The sequence below is a fragment of the Rhinichthys klamathensis genome, unplaced genomic scaffold, assembly GCF_029890125.1.
Source record: "Rhinichthys klamathensis goyatoka isolate OS25496 unplaced genomic scaffold, OSU_Roscu_1.1 h1tg000059l_1, whole genome shotgun sequence".
Classification (NCBI taxonomy): domain Eukaryota; kingdom Metazoa; phylum Chordata; class Actinopteri; order Cypriniformes; family Leuciscidae; genus Rhinichthys; species Rhinichthys klamathensis.
Window position 1 is genome coordinate 2,717,859 of NW_026606604.1, and position 19,021 is coordinate 2,736,879.

General features: G+C 36.3%; 1 protein-coding gene across 3 annotated transcripts in view; it reads right to left on the bottom strand.

Moving 5' to 3' along the window:
- ctnnd2a (catenin (cadherin-associated protein), delta 2a) overlaps positions 1 to 19,021 on the bottom strand; it is a 323,353-nt gene that overhangs the window by 64,624 nt on the left and 239,708 nt on the right. For all 3 annotated transcript variants that reach the window (XM_056248935.1, XM_056248934.1, XM_056248936.1), the window contains 3 exons: positions 17,017 to 17,149; positions 10,271 to 10,484; positions 1,872 to 2,055 (listed from right to left, as the gene is read on the bottom strand). In XM_056248935.1, the coding sequence (XP_056104910.1) occupies positions 1,872 to 2,055; positions 10,271 to 10,484; positions 17,017 to 17,149 (531 nt within the window). The remainder of the gene's footprint in view (positions 1 to 1,871; positions 2,056 to 10,270; positions 10,485 to 17,016; positions 17,150 to 19,021) is intronic.

Consider the following 19,021-nt stretch of genomic DNA (forward strand, 5'->3'; position numbering starts at 1 on the left):
TCAAAGGATAAGACGACTGTTTGTATTTGCATTTCTGTCTATTTGCATACAGTAGGTGCGCCTCTTTTTTAGTAAAAATACAACTGATGACATCTTAGTTTAGTGAGGTGAAACTGCAAAAGTATGGTTTGAAAAGGTTTCATTCATTTAGAAAAGCTTGGAAGGAAACTGGGAAAGCAAACAAAAGCAGTGTGATCCTCTCATAGCATGGACTTTAAAGTAGTTTAACACTGCGCTGTTGCTATGGATACAAGAATAAAGCCTTACGTGAGACTGGTACTCAACCCAGGAGAATCAACACTTTCTCGCAGATCTTTTTCAACCAACTCTTCGCAACAAGAACCTATGTATAAATCATAATAAGCTAGATTTGCACTCCACATAAACATCATTATGCATTATTGCATAAATCATGAATCAGATGCTTTGACAGGAGTGATACAGTAAATCTTTGCTCACTGTGACAACGGCGTACAGGTTATGATTCAGTTTTACCCCGGGCAATCTAGAGATATGAACAGAACAGACGTGGCTGGGGGAAATGGCTTGTCAGGGTTGTTCCTCATTCCATATGGAACAGGAAGGAGGTTGTAAAAAAATCCAAAGCTCTCATTTTGTGTTAGTTAATCAAAGGAACCATCATTCTCAGTGGTCCAGGGCTGCATATAGTATAAAAGGACTGTTCTCTAAATCACATGGCCAGCTGTCATAGAAACAACTGCACGGAGCAAACCACAATCGGTTCTTAATGAGAAATCTGCCTTTTCGGCCCATATTACACAATCAATGTAGCCGTGAAGGTGCTTACATTCGAAACGGGTACCGTACGCCAAGGGTTTTATAAATGCAATCTGGACTACACAGTTTCTTAGGTACGTGGGAAGTCTCCTTTTCATTCAGCAATAATTCATTCGAGGCCAAGAGCCGCCTGCTTACTACATGAACGGGTAAATACACTACCGTTCAATGTTTGATTTTTAATGTTTGAAGTCTCTTTAATGAAAGAAGTCTCTTATGCTCATCAAAGTTGCATTTATTTGATGAAAAATATAGTAAAAACAGTAATACTATGAAAAAATATTACAATTTATAATAACTGTTTTCTATTTGAATATATTTTAAAATGTACTTTATTCCTGTGATGGCAAAGCTGAATTTTCAGCATCATTACTCCAGTCTTCAGTGTCACCTTCACAAATTATTCTAATATGCTGATTTGATGCTCAAGAAGCCTTTCTATGATGAAAACACTTTTTTTCAGGATTATTTTATGAATAGAAAGTTCAAAAGAAAATCATTTACATCAAATAGAAATGTTTTCTGTCATTATAAATGTCTTTACTGTCACTGGTGATCAATTGAATGTGTCCTTGCTAAATATACAGCAAGTATTAAACCTTTTGAACGGTAGTGTAATTCTTCTTCTTATTCTTCCTCCTTCATGAAACATGTCTGACGTCATTACAATGGCACAATCTTTGCACAAGTGGATCTGTAAACAATTCACACATACCAACAGTCTGCAGTCATGTCTTTCCAAACCTGTATGACTTTCTTTATTCTGTGAACCCCATTCATTTTCATTATTCGGACAAAGACAGCTGAAACACTATATAAAATATCTTTTGTGTTCCGCAGAAGAAAAAGTCATACACATTTGAAAGTGAAAGTTCTCCTTCCGTCATCCGGGCCCTATAAGAAAAGCACACACACACACACACACACACACACACACACACACACACACACACACACACACACACACACACACACACACACACACACACACACACACACACACACACACACACACACACACACACACACACACACACACACACACACACACACACACACACACACACACTCACCTCAGGCAGCCAGTGGCGTTACGAAGGACTTGGGAAGTGTGCATTTGTAGCTTGCGGTCCTCCTGATGCGGGGACACGTCCCAGGTGGAATGAGGAATAATCACGGTGTTGGTCAAGACGGCAAGAGCGTCCTGGATTATAGGCATCTTCAGAGCATCACATGAGGACAGGTTCCACAACACACCTGCACAGGAAAACACATTTAAAGATAATCTATTAACACTTGAGAGTCGGGTAGTTTGAGATCCCTACCTGAAAGTGACAGCGCTACTGTGCAAGAAATAATGCTTTTCTATTATTATTCTTTCAGAGGAGTAAAAAAGGTATAACATTGTCCATTCTATGCTTGAGCTAGCCTGAGACAGGTTTTGACAACGTCTCACAAAGACTCGGAGAGCCACAGAAATGTAGAGCTGAACCCAGAGAAAAAAAAGAAAAAAAACCCATAATTTGACAAGCCTGCGGTCTCACATTACAATGGCGGTCTAATATTATTTTACCAAACTCTTTCACAGCTCCGCCAAGTCTCAGAGGAATATGCGATATGATTTACTAGATGCAATTCACATAAAACAACTGTACTGAATAAACCTACAGATTACACTTTTGAAACAGATTCAATTTGTACAACAAATAGGATTTCTTAGCTGGTCAAAATTAAAAAGTCTACATAATAATGGCAACTTTTGCAGACTATTAAAAACATGCCAAGACTTAATATCTTTGGTTCCACGTAGCATGTTCCTGTTATCATTATCAGTGCAGCCATTAGAGATTTATGAGAGCCATTCTTGCAGAAACATCATACTTGCCTCAGACAGTAATTTGATAAACAAATAGAAATTATGGAGAAGAAGAGGGGGGAGTCATTAGCATTTTAATTTTTTGTTTAGGAATGGATAATGACAGTGGAAGAGGCAATCGATATGTTTGTTCGGTCAAGACCTTTTGTTCTCTAACATATGCATGACATTGTAATATATGCAGTTCGATGGTGTTGAAGGATAGAAAGTGAAGCATATACTGTATATACGCATATATTTGTGTGGGAAGTCTGTTACTTTTTGCTCTAAAGTGAAGCCCTAAACTAGCAGAGATCAATCACCAATACTCACGTAAAGATTGTGGGCATAACGGTCAAGTGACTAAGCAGCCGTCTCCTTTTAGACTAGTAGGAAAACCACTCATTTTCATGTTTTTGACACAAAATGATGCGCCTAATTAGAATTTCAAACATGCTAATTACCGTGTCTCTTCCTCCAGACCCTATAGACTGGAAGAATTCATACAGCTCTACAGCATTGACATATTAACACGACCTAAGGTGTCATCAGTTTATGCGAAGCAAAATCACACGCAGTCTATCAAACATCTCAAGATCTGCACAGACAGCTCTAATTTTCTTACATCACCATGGTGATAAGTCACACTGAAAAGGTCAAGTCAAATGCACTGCATTGTGGGATAAAGTTGTTTGCACAGTGTAATACTACCGTTTAAAACGTTGGGGTCAGTAAGACTTTCCTGCAAGGATGCATTAAATGAAATAAAACAGTAAAAACATTTATAATGTTTCAGGTTTCTATTTTAAATAAACGCTGTCCTTTTGAACAGTCCATTCATCAAAGAAAGCTGAATTTATTTAATTTTCCACCAAAAATGTAGGCAGCACAACTGTTTTAAAATTTTATGATAATAATAAGAAATGTTACTTGAGCAGCAAATCAGCATATTAGAATAACTTCTGAAGTATCATGTGACACTGAAGACTGGAGTAATGATGCTGAAAATTCAGCTTTGCATCACAGGAATAAGTTTTATATTTTAAAATATATTCAAATAGAAAACAGTTATTATAAATTGTAATAATACTTCACAAAATTACAGTTTTTACTGTATTTTTGATTAAATAAATGCAGCCTTGGTGAGGATTAAAGACTTCTTTCTACTAAAACATTAAAAAAATCTTACAGACTCCAAACTTTTGAATGATAATGTAGAATATTTGGCATTACTAAGCACAGTATACTTACTGCATATTGTAGTACTTAAAAAAAAGTACTATGCTGCTCAGAGCAGGTTCAAGGATCATTAATGTAGAGTGACTTAAAAAAATCCAGGCCATGTTCACCATCGATCATCAGCTATAAAAGGTTCAAGTTACAACACGAAGAAAGTCTTAAGGTTATAGGAGGTCAATTTCAAGCAGTCAATACTTAAACATCCTGCAAATGAGAAATAACCAGATTAGCCATGCGTGTGGCTAATAAGCCTATCCTGAGCTCATCAATATCTCACCTGAGAGAGCTCACTGTCTGAGGTGGTAATTTATCCTGACAGATGCTATATCACAGAGGATATCTCTAATTTCCTCGAAACCTCTATAGAACATTTTAATGTTTGGCAGCTGCAAGGACAGAAATGTATTTTAGGACACGTTTCACAACTATTGTGTTCTAATCACAAAACAGCATATTAGCTTGAATAAAAGCATGCTTTTAGCATGCTTATGATTTATTAGATTCACTTTACATTATTTCCGCAGATGCATAACTAAACTCTCTTTGTAGCAGGAAGCATTATCAAATTCGGCCAATATTTCATTGCTCGAATTCTGTGAAGCTTTAAACATTCTCAGAATGTACATTGTATTTACTCATTTAGCAGATGCTTTTAGACAAAGTGACTTAATAGGCAAAAAATATCTTCGTTTAAATGCGGAATTTCAAGAGGTTTAACAAAGAACAGTAATTGCCCACTCTCACCGGCCTTGGTTCCAGAGATATTTGTGCTCGCATTCTCCGTAGAGATTAAACAAAAAATCTGCCAACAGCTCTGAAATGAATCACAACCTTTGATTTGAAGCAAGTATATGAAAAAAGTTTGTAGATGAATTATGGCTAAATATAAACTATAACCATTGCCCAGTTATATTGCAAAATATTTAGTTTTATTTATCTATTTATTTTTTGCAATGCTTAATGGGTAGTAGTTCAATTCAAGAATTGAACTTCGATGAAGTTCACACTGGCTTGTGGCACCGATACAAGCATATCATGAGTACCATGAAAAAAATAATAAAATAAAATAAAATAAAGGCATGTCTTATGGTTGGGAATTAAGTAAAATAAACAAAAGAAGTAAAAAAAAAAAAAAAAAACTGTCATTTTAACTTAAATTATATTAAATTGACTTAATAAAATTAGTTGATGGGAAAAAAAGAGCTACAAATTGCTTATTTTGATGAGTTAAAGTAATGTAAAAACATATGTTGTCACGACTTTTTGATCATATTTTGTTTTTGTTTACAGTGTATACGCAGAAGTTTGGCTTAATCTCACCTCCTGCTGTACTGAATGAACGGCCTTGCATGGGGTTCTGCTATCGCCTGTAGTGTGAAGAGCTTCTTGCTAAAAGCCAGTCTGTCACTCAGCGCTGTGAAAAACTAGCAGATGTCAGAATGGAGGACAAACTCTAAAAACAGCGATGATGATAAATTGCAGAACACTTATGCGACCTATTAGAACGAAGCCAACCTTCAGCTCAAATCCAGTCGCTCCTTCCCACTGTCCATCAGCTTCACAAAGGACACGTGAAATGAGTCAGACCGAACTTCTATTTTTCCTATTTGCCTATCTTCACTTTTCCTCTCCTATGCCCTATTCTCTCTCTCTTTCCCTTCTTTAAGAAACTACGCACATTTATGAGTCAGTATGAAGAGGTGGCAGCTGAATAGTTGATGAAGCTGACCTTGCCATTTTCTTGCTCTCAAACAGACACACACACACACACACACACGCCATGAGCCTTTAATTCCAGAACCCAGGGGGACCGACTGTGGCTGATTGCAGGTGGTAAGAAAGAATGTGAAACATATTGGTTATTATTTTCAGTTTTTGCAGCATCTCGCACACGACACTGAGTTTTAAAAACGTGGCGCTATAGTTAAACGAAGTTCAACTTTGAAAAAACGCGTCTCGAGACCTTACGTCTTTCCCCATTCCACTGCCCGCGAAAGCAAAGCGAAAACGTGCTTTCACTGCTTTGTGTGAATGGCCTCTTGTTCTGTATACGTTTATAAACGTGTGAGATTCTTATTGCTGTCACTATTTCTATAGTCTTCTGTCGCCCATTTTCTTCTTGACTTTCACTTTCTTAAATCTTTGAACAAAAGCATGCATTCTGAAAAGGGAAGAACAACCTTGATTGCTGAACTGAGAGGGTATCTAATCAGAGGCCGCTTCTCATGAGGGAACGAGAGAGAGAGAGAGAGAAGGAAAGAGGAAGAAAGGAAGGCTCAATACTAGAGCACTACAAGGACATAATTGTCGTCAGTGGTGACATTGACCAAGATCAAATCTCATGCCAGCAGAACACAGGCCCAGATTTAGACAGCTTAATTTCACTTGGGTATCTCACTGTACCGAACAAAAATCCCACAGACATCTTCACATGTCTACACTTGCCTCTGTGGAGACAGATGTAAAAAGGTGAATTTCTATAGTCCTGTTGCAAATAGTTCATTTACAGTGTCTTAAATAATTAGTGGAGCTTACAATAGCAACACTAACATTTACTAACCACTATTAACATAACTAACTATAACTATTGCTCAAACATAGGGTTAGGGTTTTAAACAAAACGTATTAGGGATGCACAACAGGTCAGCACCAAATCGGCATCGAATTACATTTTGACCAACTTACAGGTACTAAAGTTTACTGTAGCTATGTGGGCGCTCAGTTTTTTGGCCAAAATCTCATGTTAAAGACAAAGTGATATGCATAGGCAATTTAAGATAGTATTGGCTATACGACTTAACTGCAAATGTAGACTAATATACTCTTCTCCGCTCCTCAAATACATAAAACATTATGTATAGTGTTTCTTGAGTAAAGAAAATTCTGTACTTCTGAACCAGTTCTTTATTTATCCTTGTATTGCAAACAAGCAGAGACGGTCCAAACTGCGTGCAGCACTTCATTCACAATAGAGGAGAGGCGGAGTTATGAGGTTTGACAGACCGTTTGAGGATATAATGGAGTTATGAGGTTTAGTCACAAGCTCTTTTTAACACTTTTCATTGGTTAAATATGAAAAAAACCAACAGACAGACGTAAAGGGTGACTAATAGTAATGATCTATGAAAAAATATAACAATGACGAAATATGGAGATACGAGGTTTCCGCCTGACAGTGACAATATTTAATGGTTTCTGTCTATTTTAAGATTCAGATCATCATCTAACAGCAACCTAAAGCGATTACTAGGGCAAAGATTTAACACTTTAAGATCATGAACTATTCATTCAAGTGCATTGGTTAGAACTCTCTGAGCTCTATGTTTAAACCAAGGACGACCACGTTTTTCAAAGACTGCTAACCAGCATAAGCCAGAGTTCACTTCTCCATTAAGTAACATAGATGTATAATATTAGTTATTGTACTAAAAATATGTAGTCTGAATTTTAGTGCATCCTTCCCATCCAATATTAAGCATTCAATACAGTATTCACATAAAATAATAATAAAGTGACAGTAAAAACATTAATAATGTTACCAAAGATTTATAATTCAAATAAAGGCTGTTCTTTTGAACTTTTATCAAAGAATCCTGAAGATAGCGTGTCATGGTTTCCACAAAAATATTAAGCAGCACGACTGTTTACAAAATAAAAAGTAATTCTTGAACACAAAATCATCTTATAAGAATGATTTCTGAAGGGTCATGTGACACTGAAGACTGGATTAATGATACTGAAAATTCAGCTTTGCCATCACAGGAATAAATTACATTTAAAATACATTAAAATTGAAAAAATTATTAAAAATTGTAATAATATTTCACAATATTACTTTTTTACTGTATTTTTGATTAAACAAATACAGCCTTGGTGAACATAAGAATATTTTTACTAAAATCCTACTAACCCCAAAACTTACGAACGGTAATGTAAATGGAAAAAATAGGCTACAAGACCCATATTTCATATTAAGCACACCATTTGAGACAAGGCCGTATGCTAGAGAACTGCAGCACGAAACAAAACCCAGACCCCGAGTGGAATTAGGCTAACAAAGCAAAAATCCTCCTTAATTTTAGCATACGATCGCACTGAGTAGTGCAATTCAAACATCTCTTGCTGCCAAAGGATTCAGACAGTTTCTCAGGGGATGTTCTGTCGTCTGGGTTTCTTGCGAGCTTCCTGTTCCTGCAGACCAGTATTCCATCTGTTCTTCACAGCCATGCGATTCATAAAGGAACATGCTCGTGCTCACAAAAGCCAAACACTCTTTTTGTCTTTCATGTTGGCTCTGGAGAGCCTTTAAGCAAAAACTATATGTCAAAATGTGTTATAGCTTACTTTTTTGAGGATGAATAATAAACGATGATTGAAGGTTATAAAGCTTCACGACCCTTCTCCAATAAAAAATTCTATAGTACCCACACATCACAAACTGAATTACTATGAAAAAAACTTATAGGTGAATGTGAAATCAAAATAGGATTCATTTGCTGTCACACTGACAGACATTTGTGGAGACGTTGGTTTTTAAACTGTTTGAACATATTCCAAGATAGTCTCAGAGCCACTGACAGGACAACAAGCTGACAGGACACCTGGGCACATGGGTCCGAATGGGTCCATATGGCTACATTTACATTCTGCCTGTCAAAAAACCCCCAAAACAGCACTTTTCTGCAGAGTCAAACAGACAGGCAAAGCATGACTCACATGTGCTGTTCTGCTTGAGATTGAGAGGCTGAGAATCCTCTGGGCAGCCAGAGACCTTGAGGCTTCCAGCTCGCTGATTAATTTGTGACAGGAAGTCTCTCTAAGTGCCCTGTGTGCAATGCTTTTAATTTATATGTTAATCTAAATTCAGCACATAGCAGGCATTTCCAGCGTGGCTCTGTTCCAAAGTTTATCCATTCCGTTACAGAAACAATTTAGAAACATGTTTGAGAATGCAAAGCCTTTGGGGATGTGGTGATTTATTTTGTAGAAAATATCTCTTTCCGTACTCATCACTAAATGGACAATACGGACAGTTTTAACTTTTTTCTACATCATTGCTAAATTACAGGATGGAAAGTTTTAGTAAACATCCTGAAAATAAAATGAAATAGCATAAGTGTCAATAAATACAGTAGGATTGTGTAGTAGGCCTACAGAGACTGCTGTATTGCATTTATATGAACCATCTGAATGAACTGATTCACTTGAAAAAATAATGAAAGAAAGAAAATGAAATAATAATAATGATAAAAAAAAATACAATAATGATAATACTTCACACATACACAGGAACCTACAGTTGTGGCCATTAAGACTGAGAAAAAAGGTCAAACTAGTGGTAAGAGAGTCCTTAAAAATTCTCTGCAAGACAAGACAGTCTGGAAATATTAAAGTAGAGGAGACATTAAGTGATCTTATATTCAAACATCCATCCATTGTACAAAGTTTTCTAAATAATAAAAGAAAACAATAAATCCACAAGCAAGAGACTTTGAAATAGAATCGATTATTAGGTGTGAAAACCCCCATTACTCACCATGACTTAAAAGAGACAAAACCCGTAAACCTTGTGTGTGTATATATATATATATATATATATACACTACCGTTCAAAAGTTTGGGGTCAGTGAGAATTTTATTTTTATTTTTTGGAGGAAAGAAATCAATACTTTTATTTATCAAGGAATAATTAATTTGATCGAAAGTGACAGTAAAGACATTTATAATGTTACAAAAGTCTTTTGAACTTCCTATTCATCAAAGAATCCTAAAAAAAAACAAAAAAAAAAACTGTACAACTGACAGACCAACAACTGTTTCAACATTGATAATAATAATAAATGTTTCTTGAGCATCAAATCCTCATATTATACTGATTTGTGAAGGATCATTTGACACTGAAGACACTGACACTGGTGATGCTGAAAATTCAGCTTTGATCACAGGAATAAATTACACTTTACTATATATTCACACAGAAAACAGCTGATTTACACTGGAATAATATTTAATACTATAACTGATTTTTGTTGTATTTTTAATCAAATAAGCGCAGCCATGGTTAGCAGAAGAGAATTCTTTTAAAAGTATTTAAAATCGTACCGACCCCAAACTTTTGAACGGCAGTGTATATATACACACATACATACATATACACAAGGTTAACAGGTTCAGTCTCTTATATATATATATATATATATATATATATATAAAGAGAGAGAGAGAGAGTGAGCGAGGATGAGAGATTAAGCGATATAATTGACGACTTGTCTGACACACGAAAATTCTCTTTCCCGAAACACTGTGATAGAGGAAATTAAAATTCCTATAATAAAACTTAAAGTGAAGAGTTATGTCAGAGCCAGCAGAAGTTCTTACCTGTGACTAGTTCTCTGACTTCCACATCAGAGGTCTTGCGCAGCAGGCGGACCAGCGCCGGGATCCCACCGCAGTTCTTCAAAGTGATTTTATTATCATCATTGGCCTTGCCGTAAACGAGGTTCCTCAGGGCACCGCAGGCGCTTCTGTGTACTTCAGCCATCCTGTGATCCAACAGGTCCACCAACAACTGAATACCACCCTGCCTCCGTATCTGAAAGAAACAGACAGATAGAGGGTGATATATATTTCCATATTTTAAGACCTAAAAAGTCTGGGTTCAGAATGAGGGGAAACCAATCAAATCTATATAAAGCATCTAAAGTAGCAAAAATAAAAGACGTCCAAGTTTTCAACACAGTAAAAAGAATCTAAAGTTGAAGAAACACTCATATAATAATGAGGAATATATATAATTCTGGCTCAGGATGCATTTTTTTTATCCACTTGAGGCGCCAGAGGGCTGAAAGGGGCTTTGAAAATTCATTCTTATTCAAATTTTGAACTTGAACCCCTGATCTGAATGCAGCTTAAATCGATCTGAGCAAGAATTATTGGTGAGTGAGAAAATGACGGCCTTGGCATCAACTCATTGGAAGTCATTCGAAACGTTGACCTTTCCCTGACATTCAGCAGACTCACATAAAAAACAAAAAGGAAAAAAGTCTGAAATTCAGTGTTAAGTCACACCAAAACAGCTTAGCGTCAGTGCATGAGATCATTTGGAGGATAAATGAACAAATAGGAGGCACTGAATCCATAACCAGTGTATTTGAAAAATCAATACTTAGAGGGAGCGGGAGAATGAATCACTCTTCAGACAGCTAAACAGACTGAGAGGTGTGAGTAAATCTCTATCAACAGGGGTTTGCTGTTCAACACTTAAGTCAATTAAAGACAGCCAAGTTTATTAGAGGATCTGAGACTGCACTACAAAAAGCCACGTGTTTCTGAAGGCTACGGAAAAACAACAGTGAATGACATCAACTAAATCCCAGCCGTCGCATCTCGTTAAACCACTGTCATTTTAGAATATTTTCAGGAGTAGTTCCCTCACAAATAAACATGCTGTCATTATATTCCCACCTTAATGTCATTCTAAACTGTATGACTTTTCGTTTTTCTGTAGAAACCAAAAGGAAATATTTTATAATATCAGAATGGAAGAGCCGCTGTTTTCCATCAGTGTTGTTATTGTCAACTTAAAACTAAAATGATTAAGAATAAATGTAATGTAAATGTAAGAATAGTTTTCGTTAATTGAAATAAAGTTATAATAAAATAATATAAAATAAGTATTAAACTTAAACTTTTTTTTATATGTTGTTTTGGCAACTAAATAAAATATGTTTTACTTAACTATTAAAATAGTTTTTATTAACTGAAATAAAGCTGAAATAAAATTATTTTAATTACATAAATATTATATGGAAAATGTAAACGAAAATTAGAAATGTTGCCTTGGCATAAAAAATTAAAAATGTTTTTTTTTTTTTTTTTGTTAATTGACAAAGCTGAATTTTATTTTTTAATATACATACACTGTATATATATCAAATATATATACTGTATATATATTATATTATATAAGAGAAATATATATAATATAAATATAAAATAAATTCTATTATAGTATTATACATAATATATAAATTATAAAAAACAACAATACAATGAAGGTGGATGGTAATTTTTACTGCATGTCAAGCACAAAAAAAAAAAAAAAAAAAACCATAAAATGTGCCCAAATTAACATCATACAGATTTGGAATGAGATGAGGGTGAATAAATAACAGCATTTTTATAATAATAAAAAAAAAAAAACCTTCATTTTGCAGATTATTTTGCCATAGTTTGATCCCTTTAAACTAACACACACCACGCCAAAAGCGTTTTGAACGATTTGTCATAAAACCTGCAGGGCAAAATTATTAAGAGAGAGAGTCACACCTGTGTCTATCTGCAGATTCATCTATAGATTGCACTATGAGTTTTCAATTTCCTGTCCCACAGCCAATTGGCATACACAATCCCCCGCTGCATTAGCTTTAGATGAGTGCAGGATCCAGCCCTGGCAGATGTGCTTCTGAATAGCACAGCACTACAGATCATCGCTGTGGCTTCACATCCACACTCACTCCAAAGGAGATTACAAGCCCGTTTCTTTGTGTGGCTTTGTCTGAAGGTGAGAAGTGATCTAGTAGTCCATTCCAAGAGGTTACTTCTGATCCTGTTTCTTCCTGTTTTGGGGTTGTTCCGCATATACAGCATGAATATTCAAACCACACCTAACAGGAAAACAAAGGCACGGCTCATCCCGAGCGGCAGACAGACATGTGCGTCACCAAACAGAAGCCTTCCTTTCAATCATGTGGTGAGATTCGCACACAAGAGATGCGGTGAGACGGTACACAAACATTATATAAAAGGAAGTGCAATTAATTATTGAGATGTTCAGAAGCAACAGATGTTTGGAAGCCACTAAACAACAGAGGATAAATGCAGAGACTAGGGATGTTCCTGGCATGTTCTATCAAGCAGTGCGGGTGAACTAATGGCCAGATACCAGGGAACGTTCTCAGTACTTTAGTTTAGATAACCTTCAGGCAAGGTTCTCTCAAAGCTATGAACAAACAATCTTCCGGTAACGCTAATAGAATGTTTGTTAATAATGTTCTCAAAACGTTAGCACAAATACATCATTTATATATCGGTCATGGAGGGTTTTTTCTGTGAAATGTCATAGTTGGACATTCATCCAACATTTTTTTTAAATGTTACTACTTGTTTCAGCGTGTTCAGAGAACAAAACATTCCTATAACGTTTGAAGAATGATAAACTGGTAAAAATGATAAACATTTGCATAACAAGGGTAACACTTTACAATAAGTATACAGTAATAAAGTACTTACAAATCTTTTGCAAACTATTCATTTATAGTTGATTCATAGTCAATATATTGTACTCTCTACATTGTTAATATTTATAGGCTATATTCCATTCTTCATTCATTTCACTATAATTAACATAATTATTACTTTTTAATAAGCTCATATGTAAAGAGTAAGATATAGATTTTTTTATGCTTTGTTGACAACTTATTAACTGTAAATAGTTCCCACTTTAGATTAGGTCACTGAAAATAGACAAATGTCATGAATTAAGTGCTTTAAACCAAGTTTTTTTTAGACATTAATTGCATTAGTATTAAGTATTCCTTAAAAAAGGATTTTCTTTTTGTTAGCTGGGTTGTTTGAGAAGTGATCTGCTTTGATGTGCACTCGGAGCAGCTAAGAAATGAATTGAGTGTTAACATCATCCTGAAGCAGCGGAGACACTGAGATATTCAATTAGAGGCATGTGCCGGCCGGACGGAAGTGCTTGCTCTCGACTCCACAGCGCACGTGCAAATGGATATTGACGGATTCGATTTTCTCCCCCAAAAGGGCTGATAAAGCTGAACTTTAGCCAGAGGCGGGCTGCAAAGTAGACAGAGCTTTTCTGGAGCCACCTGCTATAAATAGTGGCCAGCTGAGGACGAGAAAGAGCTGCCTTTGCACTTGGCCAGTGGTTCAGCAGGAAGACCATAAACATCAGAGCTCGGTCTGTCTGCTGGCTGAACTGCTGTGCTAATCAGTATTCTCCTCACCTCTGCTGTGGGAGATACGGCTCTGTCATCTGATCGCCCGTTCTCAGTCTGCTTCAGTGTGTGTGTGCTAGTTCCTGTCTGGTTAAAGTTCATTTACATCCATCTTTAAAAAAATATCAATATGAAACGGCATTCACAACCCATTTTACCTCCGTAATGTGATGTTTTTTGAGAAAATGATGTTCGGATGACGAATTGAGTTTGGCGAGGACAGAATACTGTAATAAAATACTCTAACAATGTTTCCTGCAATAATATTTAAAATACTGCAACTGAATCTACAGCTCAAAACACACTGAATCCAATTTCTGACCCTGTAGTGAATAAAAACCATACAATGGGAACAACCCAAAAAATGATTTACTCACCCTCATGTCATTCCAAACCTGTATGCCTTTCTTTCTTCTGTGGAACATAAAAGCACTTTAAGGTCAATATAAAATAGTAAGCAGATGCGTTTGAGTCACTAAAAAGAACCATCTCATGAGAGTCATTTGTTGGAATTGATTGGACTGGAAGTGCTCTATATAGTATTATACTAGTCAGATTGCAAAGATTTAGAGTATATTTACACTTTATTTTATAGTATAGTAGCACTTTACTTTGATGGTCCCCTTTAGACATTCTGTTGACTATAAGTAACATTGCATCTGTCAACTAACTCTTATTAGAGTATTAGTAGAGTATAGACTGCCTGCTTAATATCTACCGTAATAAAACTTTATTTTATTAGCTTCCCCAACAGACATACTGACTATAAGTAAGTTTACAAGTATGTCAACTTATTACTAATCCTAACCCTAACAGTCTACTAATACCAATGTTAGTAATTTGGGCTTTTTTAACTAAAAGTAATTGACATGTAGGTGCAATGGTACTTATAGTCAACAGAATGTCTAAAGGGGACCATCAAAATAAAGTGTAACCGTATATTATGCAAGACCTTAGACAGCCTTTAAAAATGTAGGGAGAGGGGGAAAAAGCCATTAACAGGCCTGAAACCCTTGTGCTGCAGTGGTGTCATTTTTCACTATCCGCTCCATAATGTGAAAGCGTTTATGTATGTACATGTTGAAAAAGAATGAAAAAGAATGGCAGGGGTGAAATAAGTTGTCCAGGGCTTCGGCACCATCTGCTATTGTACTGTCACATATAATTAACTGTGCTACTTTACCAAGCACACGCACGCACACGTCCGGTAACACTACAAATACATTCCTCTCCTGAAATATCATTTAGATACCATCAATGATATCTTAATCCATAATTCATCCATCCTTTCTGCTGTCCTTGTGATGTCATTTCAGATGGACAGACTGACACAGCCTATTATGCAGAAGTGAATATGGACTGAATTAGAAAAATATATGACAGGGTTTGGACCTTTACTGAAGCAGATATCAGGGTCAAACTCTTTAAAACTAAACTGCACCTAACTGAGAATGAGACTGTAATCCCACTGTAGAAAACCTCTGTATATGAAGAGTTTACAAATGTAAAATGTACTGCACCAACGCATGCTTGTTGCATAATACCATGAGTTGCATAATGTATTGGATGTGTTAAGTCCATGAGCGATGAATGTTTGACCTTTTTAGAGACCTCTGATAGGATGACTGTGGGATGAAACCGATCAGTGGTTCATTACCCAAAAGTGGGCTGCAGTGGTTCTGATTGGGTCATGAACTGCAGGGAAGAAATAAATGCTGAATACATAATGAAACACAAAACAAATAGACTGAGAAACATCAATGAGAAAAGAAGAAAATGAGAAACATCTTAGTTCACTGCCAGCATTCTAGTTCAGTCAATGGATGTGCATCTAATCAAATTCTACAATATTTTTTATGTAAATTCATTACTAAATTAGGCAGATGGCAATATGGACAGGTTGTGTCTTCAACCAGGATGTTATTATATTTTTATTTAATCATCATTTAAATGATAAAATGAAATCAAAGAAATATATTACTGTTACTGTTTCATGACATTTTAATTTCAAACATTAAACTACACAGCTTTTATTTGGTTGGAAAAATGCATGTAGATCTTAAAGCTTCCCTTTTGTTGACAACAGATTGATAAATCATTGTAATTACAAATTTGGGAAGATAAAACACACATTATAATCAGTTGTAACCAGAAAACCAGTTGAGAACAACAAATGGAAATGATAAGGCAATCTTTTAGTTTATTTCCAAGAAAAAAATAGCACACCACAGAGCAGTTGAATATTATAGGACCAAATCTAATCAATCAAGCTAGGATTGAACATTGCTCCAAATACTTTATGAGAACAACATGAAACAAGTTCATTTTGGTGTATGGTGAAATTGATGAACGGGCAGATCAAAGAAAGCAGAGGGATTCATTCAGTGTCTTTTCTTAATAAAGAAGATATTTTTCAGATGAAGGAAAAATGCTGGTTTGGAGTGGAGCTCATCGCTAGATAAACTAATTTGGGTCTCACTGCTTTTTGTTTTTTTCATTAAATATCATTTAAAAGTTTGTCGGCTAGCTCGTCTCTCCCTCTGTTGCTGTTTTGTTTCCACAGATTTATTCTCCAAATTTAATTTCCTCGTCCTCCAAGCCTCTCTTAAGCCTCTGGGATACAATTATAGAGCTGCTGTGTAGAGAAGGGCTGTCAATACCCAGCTCTCCGTGTATTGTTTGGCTATGCTATTAGTGCTTAATTACTGGTGCAATCCAAGGCGCTCTTTATAATTCAGAAAACTTACTGCTGGGGGATCTACCATAAGAGACCTGGCATCAAATTCCAATAAAGGGGTGAATTATTTGTCAACGAAGTGTCAAATAATTAATTTCACGCAACAAAACCTGTCAATAAAAATCTTTCGTTAGGTATTCCAAAAGAGTTTTCCCAAGATAATGTACATTGTTAATATCCACTTAATTTGTGCAAGAAGATATGGAAAAGTCCAACATTCAGATCCCACTGCAGATGGAAAACACTTTCAACCCTTTTTTGGGTAAACATATTTTGCTCTGCATCACCTAAAATTGTGTCTTGGTAAGCAGATACATGTACAGTACAGATCATTAGAGCTTAGACCAGTGATATAAAGTTATATTTACCTCAGCTTTAATCTTGTTGTCTCCAAAACATAGGTGTTGCAAATATGCCGCTGCATTGGATTGAACTGAGGGAAACTGGTGCTGCAACATCTGAATGACTTCAGGTAACTCGGGATCTCGCCAGCCGAACTCCCTACGGGGAAAAAGAGAGTAGGAAAGTGAGTTTCACACTTCTGTTGTACAGTAGGTGGTGAAATAGGACTTATACGTTGTCGGCTGCCAGACTTGCACCATTACCGTGAGCATCTCTTACGCACGGAGGTTAAAGTGAAATAAATGTCTTTCCAGAAACTGTTACAGGGAAAATGTTTTCCATTATTGTGTTATTGCTCTGAAACATTGGGCTCTGAGAGGTAGTAGGAGTTTACAATTGTGAATGCCTGTGTGTGTAAGAGTGTTTCTCTGGCTGAGAACTACTAGATTTGATCATTTCCACTGACGATGAGGAAGTTTGACAGAAAGATTGGTTGTACTCTTGAGGGTTTTTTGATGATCTTCAGAACCATGCTGCAGTAATTCTTCTCTTACACCATAGCAGCCAATACCATAAAGCACCAATACAATTTTTAATTCTTTGTTGAAGTTCAGTGAATTTTTTTTTTTTTTGGACTCAATGTTAATGGCTTCAAAGAGTTCATGAGTAGATGAAATATGTCTGCCAGTTTGTTTGAGTTTAATGTGAGACCAAATATTTACTCTAGGGTTCAAATCTGGACTCTGACCAGGCCAAAACATAAGCCTGATGGACTTATTCTCAAGCCACTTCTTGGTTGTCTTTGCAATTTGGGCAGGAGTGAACATACAAAATATACATGCACAGTATACAAAAGGTAGCGACTATTAGCACCAGGTGCAAATAGCGATAGATGCTATTTACACTAAGTGAAAATAGCAGCATTGTCTTAGCGATATGTTATTTACATTAAGTGAAAATAGCGATAGATTCTACTTACACTATGTAAAAATAGCAGTATTTTCTTTGCAATAAGTGTAGTAGTTAGATACCCTTTATACTTATAAATAGTGGCAAATACTATTTGCACCTCAGTGTTGCACATTAAACAGTATGCAGAAATAACAGAGTGTAAATTATTATATTTATTCAAATTATTAAATGGATGCCAACTTGGGACAATAAAGCCCTCCATACACCTAACCCCTAACCGATAAACACTTCATTTATATTGAAAATAAATGCCTTTCTGATCTGATATGTGATGGGAAAAGCGAGTAGAGCGAGTTCGGCAAAAGAAGGATTCGAACTCGGGTCGATTTGCATCAAAACTTCCTGCCTAACGCCCTACACTATTGCTACTGTTGATAATGCAGCATCTTCCATCATTTTGTCTGGCCCAACCAGACGTCAGTGGGCGGAGTTAGTGTAAATAGCCACTGCCAACAAGGCGGGCTTTTTGCACTTAGTATAAATAGACACTCCGTATACAAAATACCTGACTTAAGATAAAAATAAAGACTTGGTTGGACAAATTAGCAACCACCAAACACAGCCACATAGCAATGGCCTGGCAACCACAGACAAGACCCTAGCATTGTGGGGTCAATACCATTTTCCTCAAAAGGTGTAAAACTCTTCCACTAGTACCTAGGTAACACAAAGAAAAGCACACCTGCCATGGCCAATTCTTTGTTTTTGTGAAGAATTACAGCTAAATATTTTCCATCTAAGAGTCCATCACAGAGCGTGGCAGCCTTTGATAAATAAAGGCCTTAAACAAATGCCTTTTATCTGAGTGAGATTGGATTTGATAGAGATAAGAAGAGGTGCAGGAGGGATTCGGAGGGTTGCTGGTGTCTGAAGCCCTTAACCTGAGGGCCAGCAGTGCTTGAAGGTAGATGGTCTCTCCTGGCTCTGCAAACGGCGATAAGCATCAGCCTGCCTGCAGTTAGGGGCCCGTTCCTCCTGAGGATCAGTCTTCCGACTGGCCAGCCCGTAATCAAAATGAAAACGATCAGCTGATAAGATAAGCATTGTGCTTTTTGATTA